Raw genomic sequence first — 10905 nt, 5'->3', positions numbered from 1 at the left:
GCCAGGCCTTTACACAGGCCAGGCTCAGGCTGAAAAATAAGCCTGTAACAGGCCACAGGCCAGGCTCAGGCCAATAGGCTCCAAAACAGGCCTGGCCTGTTAAGAGCAAAGCCTGGCCTGACCTGGCCTGTTTCCACCCTTAGCGATGGGTATCAGGAATTTTGAAAACGATTTCTCTGGACCACTAAAGTCGATAATTTCGGTGAACCCAAATCGATCGAGGGAAGCATCTGAAATTATATATAATAAGCCAAACAAAATAGCCAAAGATTACAACAGAGTCACGATGGATTAATAGGGAGAGAAATGTGAGACTGGCAAATATGACGCAACAATCAACATCGAAAATTTTACATTTAACCTTCAGCGGGCCATACAGAACAAGAAACCTCGCTGATACTGGTTTCCAGCTATAATTGCAAACTCGTCAATCTCAAAACTCGAAAATTTACTTCTACGGTGATAAATAACAGATGATCTCACCCAAGCATGATCCTCTCCGAATCAAGCACAATATCTAGAATCATGATGACAAATTTTCACTGGCACCCAGCCAGGAAGTGGATGAGACTATATTGAAGGTGTAGCCGAAGTGCTAATCTTCCTGGAGAATCAAGTAAAGAACTTATCAGGAAATGCAAGTTATTCTGACTCTGATGAGTCTTCCCTACTGCTCTGCCGAACACTTCTGGTTTGTGCACTGGACCTTGCATGATTAACTGATGATTCACCCTCGAAAAAGATGACTTGAGCTTTAGCCAATCTTTCCTCCAGTTCCTCCGTGCTAAACTCATCAGTATTACCAAGTTGATCAAATCCCACCTAATCCATACAACGATATCAATTTGCAGGTGCTAAACTAAATAATGAAGAGTGAAGACCCCTTAATACCTAACAGGTATGGCAATACCCATACACACTCTCCCAAACACACGTACCACATAGTCATCCACTTTGGCATTCTTTATGAGGGCAAGAGTTGGAAGAACAATGATCTTGAGCTTCTCAGCCAGGAATGGACTTTTCTCCGCATTAATTTTCACAAACCGAGTCTCAATATGTTGCTTTGCCAAAATATTTAAGTGCTTGTCCATGACCTGCAAATACACTGCAAACATTAAATGTTTCTCCAACTAATCAGTTCCATACAGAAAGCCGCCATGTTAAGAAAAGCACAAAATTTGCAAGGGTCATTGCTTATTTACAATTTTAACATGCCCGGTTGATATTCAAATTGAGGCATAGTGTGGCAGAGTCCAAGCCTACTTTCTACTACAGTGATGATACTTACAGTGCTATTCATAATGGGGTCAATCCTCAGCACATGATTCAGAGTATATATTTCCAAGTTCCAACACCAGTCAAAGCACATTCATAGCATCAAAATAGAGACATCAAACAGCATTTCTAATTTAAAAAAGCCTATATTAACTAGGAATGGAGAAAAGTAGTTAATGAAGCCAGAGGCAGTAAACTACTTGCTGGAGCCTGGAAGCAACATAGAGGTGATGTTGGCACACTACAAGAAAATAAAAGCTACATTGCTTTCTTTTTATGTAAGCCACGATTAACATGCCACGCTACCGCATTTTTAAGCTTTGGCAGCAGGCTTTGGTCCAAAAAACAAAATCCAGATATTCAATTTATTTCTAGGACAATGCCATAAGGATAAGTTAAAGGTTCGGATGGTGAGCTTCATTTCCATAAGAACGCAACTATTTCATAAGTTGAAGAACCACCAAAAGAGCAATTTTATCAGCATTGAAACTCTGTTTCTAAGGTTACTCGTGAAATCTCTCTAAAACCAGACACTGAAAGTGCCTAATAGGAGAAAATATACTAATCTCTTACTGCGACATCAAGGTGCTATAGCTAACATCTCTTCTTTTCCATTTAGAAAAACTTGGTTCGCTAAGATGCATTAAAAACTGATGCCGCTACTCAAGATGTCATATAAATTCCTCCCACACAAAACAAAAAAATGCGAATGGGGTAATATTCGTTAGTTCGCTAAGATGCATTAAAGACTGATGCTGGTACTCAAGATGTCATATAAACTCCCCTCACCCCAAAAAAAATGCGAATGGGATGATATTCGTTGCTTTCAGCTGAATTATAAGCATCATGTGGTTCCGAGAGAACATCTTGCTGTTACAGACAAGGAGATACACCATCGTGTTTATAATCAAAATTTGCGTTTTATTGCACAGATATTGTCCAAATTCTCACCGTTCTGCTGACAAGTATGCTTCTTGAAAGTTTTAATAAAAACAACCCATATCTTGCACGTTATTTTGAAAACAATGCTTCGAAAAAATGCCAAGTTGCAATAACAAGTTGAAAACCACGCCATGGCCTATGCAGGCCGTCGCGCGAAGAAGATTAACTCTCCACATAATAACAACCTAGAAGTTCCGATAAAAAGGCGCGAATTTGTACCTTACAGGGCCAGTTTTCCCGGTAGAAATGGCAGACGACGCGCTCACTGGCCTTAACGACGGAGAAGAAGTCTTTCTCAGAAGGAATCTCAGAGTATTCCCCATGTCCAAGAGAAGTCCATCGGCTCCGCTTCTCAGCCATCTTCTTCATCTGCTGCAACCTCCGCTCCCTCAGCGCCTCCAGATCGTCGACATCGAGTCGGTCCAGGGCCGCGATCTCCTCATCGATCTTGTCCTCAACCGCCTGAGCTACCGTCAGAACCTGCTTCTCGACGACTTCTTGAATCTTAGGGTTCTCCATCTGCGAAATTCTGAGCAAGACCTCCCCTTCCCGCTATCCTTTTCGAATGGGAACGAGACGATGGAATTGCAAGAAGGCGAAGCTCGGGGAGTGAGGGTGAGACAGATCACAGAGGCCCTGCAATGCGATGTCGTTTTAGGGTCGCACGTTTGCAAGAGAAAATGTTTGGGCTACCTTTCTGGGCGAAGCCATCATGTGGCCCAGATAGATTGTGCTCATGGGCAATCATAAAATATTGGATTTGGCCCAATACTTGAGATGCATTCCTTTAAGCCCACTCTGATTTCTGTCGAGCAATCCACGTCCGTCACCGAATCACATCTGCTAGGCTTTTTGTCATGTAGATGGGCATCTTATGCAAAAGTTTTAAACACTCCATGATAGAACTAATTTGACATTTAATCTAATCTTAAATATCTGACCCGCTTTTCTGTTTTTATTTATTTATTTTTTTCAAAACAATCCTTGTAATAATTGCACGCGTTAAAAGTCCTAACAAATGGTAGTTTTAGCTAATACGCATGATTAGTAAGAGTATTTTAGGGAGGACAACACCAACTTATTATAAATAAATAATTTAACAAATTTTCTTAATATATTCAAATTAATCAACTAGCTCTTATATTAAAAACTGGAGATAACATTAAAAGGTGAATTAAATAAAATGAAACCTGGGAATGAAAATGATAAGTGATGAGCCACTAGGTTAATGGTTTGTTTGGAACGACAGTATAATTCTTCAAAAACAACTTTTTAATTGAAATATAAAATAACTATATGAAAAGAGATTTATCTTGAATCACGTGAATAAAATGCTCTTGAGATCTCAATTATAGGGAGCGTTTAGTTGAATCAAAAAAAATGTTTCTGCATAAATCGAAATAAAACTTCTTTCATAGAATTACTTTATATATTATAAAATTATTTTTAAAATTATGATTTAATTTTATCCAAACATTCTGATAACCTTCAACAAGCACTAGCAAGAGAACAATAGATAGGCCCTACCTTAGGTGATGTAAATGGAAAACATTGGAGGGAAGGAAAAGAGAGAAAAGAAAGAAGTTGACCATAACTTGACCTCTCCCTCTCTCTCTCTGTTGGTTCGTGAGGTTGAAGGCTTAGTTGTAAAGCTGAGGAGGCTCAGTCGTCGACCACGCCGGAAGTCGTTACGTGAAGAAGGTGGCGATCTGCCGTATCTCTCTGTCAGCTTGGAGATATTTTTAAGGTGGCTGGCCCAATCAAATCCTGTGCTCCACGTGCTCCGCCGCGTCAACCCCCCAATTCTGTTTTTAGTCTCTCCCTCGTTATAAACGTTACGCCTCCATCGGCCTATTCGGTGCTCTCCGCCTGGCCCATCTCCTTGTCTTTACTCCCCAAATTCAAATTCAAAACACTCGCCAATGGAAATCTATGGCATTTTCTACGAGGATTCTCATATTCACCTGACATTTCGATCTTCTTGATAGTGCAGTTTTATTCATGATTAGAAATAAAATTGTATAAAAATTCATGACTGGAATTTAAAAAAAAATTATGAGTAAAATTATACCATTAAAATAATTAGAGTACTAGTACACTTGAGAAATAAGATCAATAGTAAACTTGTAACTTTATTTGTGCCAAACAATTGCATTTTTAACTTTTCTATAACAACTCTCCATATTATTTTCCTGAAATCCACCTTTGTTTAAAAATGTGAAAAAAAAAATGAAGATTATATGGAGAAGCGGTATGAATTTTCAAAATGAGCTATCTTTGGTTACATTCGTCGGAATGTTTGGTTGCAATATTTAAATTAATTTCTTCAAACTAATTATCTGGCTAAACATATAAGATGAATTAAACATTTAGTATGAAATGGGTACGTGTGTGTATATAACATATTCAAAAGTTATATTATTGCATATGAAAGGCTATCTTGTTTTGATACCGAGAAATGGTTTTATTGTTTGATGTGAATATTCATATAGATCCACTTTTTCAACCACGCAACAATGATCTTCTTAACACTGCGAAGTGTTTTAAGAGTTAATTTCTTATTTCATGCAAAGCCAGACTATGCATCCAGCTAGATCCATTTTGTTGTCTGGCTCTATTACTGTTACGTCGATACTACCCTCATTCATGGTATAAATGCTAAGCAAAAGGTTCAATTTAACATTAAATATAAAATTTTAATTTACTTTATTTTTTTTACCAGCAATTTACTTTATCTTTTAAATTTATAATTGTTTTCTTAAAATATTTTTATTACAGAGTTTCCATTAAAAACTAACTTTAAGGATCATAATTAAATATGATGACTTAAATTAGCACACATTTATTATAAATAACTAAACAAATTTTTTTAATATTCTTCAATTAATTATTCATATTTTATATTAAGAATCAAATACACTACATGTGTTATACTTATTACAACCTTGGACATTTTGTACAGGGCTTGCAGATATGAACAGAGGGCTGCAACGTTTATAAAACCCATCGTCACTCTTGATTCATAACATCGTATAAGTAAGGGTTAAGATGTATTCAGTACCTCAAAATATTTTTTAAAATACATCTAATATCTTAAAATATTTTTTTAGATGTGTCCATCATCTTGAACTAATTTTTTTGTTTTGGTGCTGGATGCATAAAAAAAAACTTTGGTGTCAAACACACCTGTAAAAATACTTTTAAATACTGGATGCATTAAAGAATACTTCAGGTACTGAATGCACTACAAAATATTTTAAGGTGCTGAATACACCTAAAAAATATTTCGAGTGTTGGATATACCATAACCTATAAACGACATTCATGTGATTTTTTTAATTTGGAGAAAAAGAAAAAATCATGAATTAACTTCTATCGTTTTTGGTAGAGACGAAGGCAGAGGAATCTTTCAACGCATCAGGTGAAGAACAGAAACCCGACGATTTTGTTTGAAGAAGAGAGAGAGGGGAAAATTTAATTAATTTTAGTATGAATAATAATAAATATAATAGTCGAGAGAAGCCTGTGGTAGGTCTCAAAATGCCTAGGGAAATTTATAATAAATGGGCTTACCAATAAAGATTAAATCTAGTACAAGGGATTAGTCTTTTACAATATAATGAATCAATATTCAAATTCTGTTGGAAATTGTGTCCGTATTTAGTGTTTGATAATATGTCAAACAAAATTATTTCTAATAGAAGGATACTTGTACTTAGTAAAAACAAGAAAAAAAACCTATGGGCTTAATAACATGGGTTAGGCTTAGCAAAAGAGGTTACTATGAGAACTATGGTTTAAATATCTGTTGGGAAGAATGTCCATATTTAATGCTCAGCTGCTCAATCAAACAAGAAGATTACTTCTTCGGTATGTTTATCATAAAACATGCATAAATAATTTCTACATGAATTAAAGCTAAATTTTAATATACTCCTTTGGTCCTATTTATAGAGTAGAGAGAGAAGATATTTTTTTGTCCTATTTATAGAGCACTGAGAGAAATTTTTTGTGTAGATATATAATTTTATCCCTAATTTATTATTGTGTTGAATTAATTTATATGAGGTATAATGTACATTAAATATGGGTAAAGTTGGAAAGTGATTGAATTTTAAATGAAAAATAATAAAATTTAAAATTTTTTCGATTTGTGTTAAATTATATTAGAAGAGACTTATAAATAGGACGAGAGCGGTATATTTCTTGATGTGATAATTCGTGGCAAACTTTTACAGCCTTCAAAGGACAGTTAACAATTATTAAGTACAAGCTGTACTCTTCTAAACTATGATTACTAGTTAATTACAACTATTGCAATGGGTACAGAAATGGTCGAACTCTTTAATTTTCTTTGGTGAGTTGAGGAGAAAAGTGAAAAGGTGAAGCATCATATCCAACAAGAAGGCAGGGACAGATGAAAGGAGGGTTTGTTATGTGAGGAAGCTTTATGAAAAGGGAAAAAGCAAAGAAAGATTGGATATGAGGAAGAGGAGGTTGTGAAGGATACTATTAATTAATATGGAGGGAAAAATGAAAATGCCTTTGTCCATAAGGAACCTCAAGCTTTCAGCAGTGGGCCTCACCCTTCACTACTCATCATTCCCTCTCAGATGCAACTAGTTTTGCTCAGCCCCACACCCCTTTATGGCTCCTTCACCCTCATCACCCCAAATCTCCCGCTTAGTTTCATAATTTAATAATGCCACATCATTCTTTTTTTATTATTATCAGTACCCCTCTTTAATACCACAACATTCTATTTACATATACTTCTTCCAATTTTGTTAACTCACTCTTTATTTCCCTTTTCTCCTTGAAATAAGTTAATTTTATTATTCTTCATTTATTTTTGAATATACTGCCAAGTAGTACTCTCTATAATTATACATAAAGGCAAAGTGATTTTTTTTTTTGGAAAAAAAAAAGAGAAGCTAGAAGATGAAAAGAGAAGAGAACCTGATATTGGGCTTGTTTCGATCAACAATGTAAAAGTGTTTATAAACATTTTGACACAAATCGAGACAAAACTCTTTTAATATATTTATCTTATATTTTGTAAATTATGTTTGAAAAATAATCATATCAAACAAGCCCATTAAAAGAAGAAACCGTAAATTTTGGAATAAAATAAAAGAATAACGAAACTGGGTGTGAATGCGATGGTGGGCATTGAATTGAAATAAATTATACTATTAAATAACATTTGGGGCGAAGCAAAGAGGAGCATATGAATAAAATAAGGGAAGCGCAGTTTGACTGTATCTTTCTCTTTCCCATGAGCTTTTTCTTCTCCATAGGAACCGTAAAGCCCACCAACGCACGCACTGGCTTCGCTTCTCAAGGCTCTCGCACGCACACTTTTCCTACTCAACACTCCCCACTCTTCTTCTGACCGTTTTCATTTCTTCTTCCCATCCATTTTCCCACTATCGCTATTCCTCTCTCTCTCTCTCTCTCTAACTACTCCTTCTTCTTGCCTTATGAAGAAGTGCTTTTCTTTATCTTCCTCTCCATTTCCCACTCCATATCCCCTCTAGCTTGTTCACCATACATTCATCTTCTTCAACTCACAATTGTCTGTGAGTTCGCTCTCGGGGATTTTCAGGGTTTTGTTTTTTTGTTTGTTTCCTTCTCTCTGTCTTTTTTTCCATGGAAAGGAAACAGGGTTTCTTCGCTGCTCTCAGAGAAGAGGTAGTTCGTGGGCTATCGCCGTCGCGTTCTCGGGCTAACAGTCCCGGGCGAACCGGGTCGCCAATGTCAGGCTTGCTTCGGAGGAAGAAGCAGAGCAGCTATAACTTTGTGGTGAATCCTGATTCTGCTTTGGTCGCGAGATCCGGGAGCATGAGAGTGCTGGGGGAGACATTGGCGCCGCTGATGGAGGGACCCGACCCGGACGGATGCCAAAACGGGGATCCGAAGAGAGTTGGTTCGGCTCTTGGCCAGTGGATGAGGGGGCAGTTTTCTCGAGCTCCGTCGGTAACTTCGACGTCTTACAAGAGGTCTGATCTCAGGCTTCTGCTCGGGGTGATGGGTGCGCCTCTGGCTCCATTTCATGTCAGCGCGTCTGACCCGTTGCCTCACCTCAGCATTAAGGATACTCCCATTGTTAGTTGTTTCTTTCTCTCTCACTCTGAGTGATCGATGGAGTTCTTTTCTGCTCAATTTCATTTAGGCATTTTTTTAAAGTATTGACTGAATGTGATAAACTAAAGCTGCTGAGCAATTCTGTAAAGATCACTCTGTCTTGATTTTTTTGGACATTATCGCATTGTCTGTTTTGATATTTTGGACTATGATTAATCTTTCTCCCTAAGTAATCAGCAAATTGCCACGTTTTGGCTACCCATTTGGTTTGGTGTACGCATGGTTGTATTTTTTAAATGGGTAAGATTCATTGTATATAAAAACCTTACGATTTCTGCCTTTATTTGAGCTATTCTTGTGTTTACCTGAAATGGTAGTCGTGGAAAAACAGGATCGAGCGTCTGTTTCGCAATTCCAGTTTGAGCTGGTCAAGTGTTTGTTTGGCTTCTACGAATATTGTACCTTTTTACTTTCATATCTCGCTAGTAATGGATAACGACGATCTCAAGTTGCTTGCATTGCAGGAAACCTCGTCCGCGCAATACATACTGCAGCAGTTCACGGCAGCTTCGGGTGGGCAGAAGCTACAGAACTCTATCAAAAATGCATATGCAATGGGAAAGGTGAGAATGGTGGCTTCTGAATTTGAAACTGCCACAAGGGTCGTGAAGAATAGAAATGCCTCTAGATGTGCCGAGTCTGGTGGGTTTGTGCTCTGGCAGATGAATCCTGACATGTGGTACGTAGAGCTTGCCGTAGGGGGAAGCAAGGTTCATGCAGGCTGCAACGGGAAGCTTGTTTGGAGGCACACACCGTGGCTTGGTGCTCACACAGCGAAGGGACCAGTGAGACCACTGCGTCGTGCACTTCAGGTTAGGCTCCTGAGTTTCAGTTTTATTGCTGTTGTACATGACATCTGCTGCTTCTCTTGTGCTAGCTCCTTTCCTCTGTGTATTTCTTATCCTTTACATGTTTGTTTAATTAGGGTCTTGACCCCAGAACCACTGCCAGCATGTTTGCGGCTGCCAAATGCATTGGGGAGAAGAAAATCAATGGCGAGGATTGCTTCATCCTTAAGCTTTGTGCCGATCCTCAAACATTAAAAGCTCGGAGTGAGGGTCCTGCAGAGATCATCAGGCATGTCTTATTTGGCTACTTCAACCAGAAGACTGGACTCCTTGTTCACATTGAAGATTCTCATCTGACCCGCATCCAATCTAATGGGGGTGAAGCAGTTTACTGGGAAACCACAATTAATTCATTCCTTGATGATTATAGACCTGTGGAAGGGATTATGATTGCTCACTCAGGTCATTCTGTAGTAACACTTTTCAGGTTTGGGGAGATGGCGATGAGTCACTCCAAAACAAGAATGGAAGAAGCCTGGACAATCGAAGAGGTTGCATTCAATGTTCCAGGCCTTTCAGTCGATTGTTTCATCCCTCCAGCTGATTTGAAAACTGGTTCCGTCAGTGAAGCTTTTGAGCTTCCTCAGGATGAAAAAGTAAAGAACTCTGTAGCAGCACAGAGGGTCAAGGTTTCTGCGCTGGAAAAATCACATAATGGAAGCACTAATAGTATGGCATGGAAGATGGAAGTCTAACTGTGGCTGAGGACTAGGTCATTGCAATTGTTAATAGCAGTTACTAGTGTTTGACTACTGATACTCAGAAGTTATAGTTGGGATTCAGCTGGGTTTTTTTTCTGTGGAAGTCTACCTATGCCTCTATTTAATCTGTAAATAGAGCAAAAACAAAATTCACTTGTTTCAACCAGACCTGAGTGAATTTTTTTATACTCTGTGCAGGATCCATTTACAGAGTTGGAGTTTGTTTATCCACCTAGGAATAGAAAAAAAATAGCGACTAATTTTTAGCCGGGCTTCCATACACAATGGAAAGGTGGTGATGAAGCATTGGTTTAGCAGAGACAACGAAACTTGAACTTGGCAATTTAGTTTAGTGTTGGTGGTGGTGAGTATTAAAGAGCCTTCCGCCGACTGCAAGGGGTTTGACACTAACAGATCAATTAACTCTGGTGTTGAAGGATATGCTAATTCCGTTTCTTTCCAAGTGTAGGTATTGTTTCTGGGTTTGGATTGGTAAAAGGGTTTGTTTTTGGGTTAGGGGGGGAAATACTCTTTCTTACCTTACCTCTATGCCCAACTCTTCTGATATGGTATGCAGCTGTAATTTTGCTTTTAATTCAGTGCTTCTGAAAATGAAATGTAATCGCCAATGAATGCTCATGGCACGTTAATGCTCATGGCACATTTTGTGTAGAGCTTTCTATTAATTGAGGAATTGATGCGGTTCCTAGCTATGTGTTAAATTAAATGTTCCCTTGAGTCTAATGTTACTATCTTTTCTTGCTATTTTACACACACACACAGACAGACGCGGTTGCTGTTTTTACTCTGAGACGGGGAAACGGATGGCCTCGAAGTTTTACGTATTTGTATTTTAGTATTCCGAGTTCCAACCCCCCCGGCCCGGGACTAGCGGCGGATGTATACCATCATCTTTATTGTTTTTCTTTCGGAAAAATTGTAATTAGGTCATATCTAAGAAAATTAAATACAAAAAAGTCTTTTAAAAT

At 38.0% G+C, this 10905-nt stretch overlaps 2 protein-coding genes across 2 annotated transcripts; one reads left to right on the top strand and one right to left on the bottom strand.

Annotated features, from left to right (window-relative positions):
• Nucleotides 1-217: 217 nt before the first annotated feature.
• On the bottom strand, nucleotides 218-2822 carry LOC114743988 (thioredoxin domain-containing protein 9 homolog). Its single transcript, XM_028932169.1, has 3 exons — nucleotides 2440-2822; nucleotides 939-1097; nucleotides 218-822 (listed from the first exon to the last, which is right to left on the bottom strand). Exons 1-3 carry the CDS (start codon nucleotides 2737-2739, stop codon nucleotides 643-645), a joined length of 639 nt encoding a protein of 212 aa, XP_028788002.1. The 5' UTR covers nucleotides 2740-2822; the 3' UTR covers nucleotides 218-642.
• Nucleotides 2823-7505: 4683 nt separating this feature from the next.
• Nucleotides 7506-10570, top strand: LOC114743991 (uncharacterized). The gene is made up of 3 exons (XM_028932172.1): nucleotides 7506-8328; nucleotides 8832-9179; nucleotides 9293-10570. The coding sequence occupies exons 1-3, from the start codon at nucleotides 7873-7875 to the stop codon at nucleotides 9908-9910; spliced, it is 1422 nt and encodes a 473-aa protein (XP_028788005.1). The 5' UTR covers nucleotides 7506-7872; the 3' UTR covers nucleotides 9911-10570.
• Nucleotides 10571-10905: the final 335 nt, after the last annotated feature.

This window comes from Neltuma alba, unplaced genomic scaffold (assembly GCF_004799145.2).
Source record: "Neltuma alba isolate B1F8T4 unplaced genomic scaffold, ASM479914v2 tig00004220_pilon, whole genome shotgun sequence".
Lineage (NCBI taxonomy): Eukaryota > Viridiplantae > Streptophyta > Magnoliopsida > Fabales > Fabaceae > Neltuma > Neltuma alba.
The sequence above is the reverse complement of the archived record's forward strand: the minus strand, read 5'-3'. Positions and strand labels throughout refer to the sequence as shown.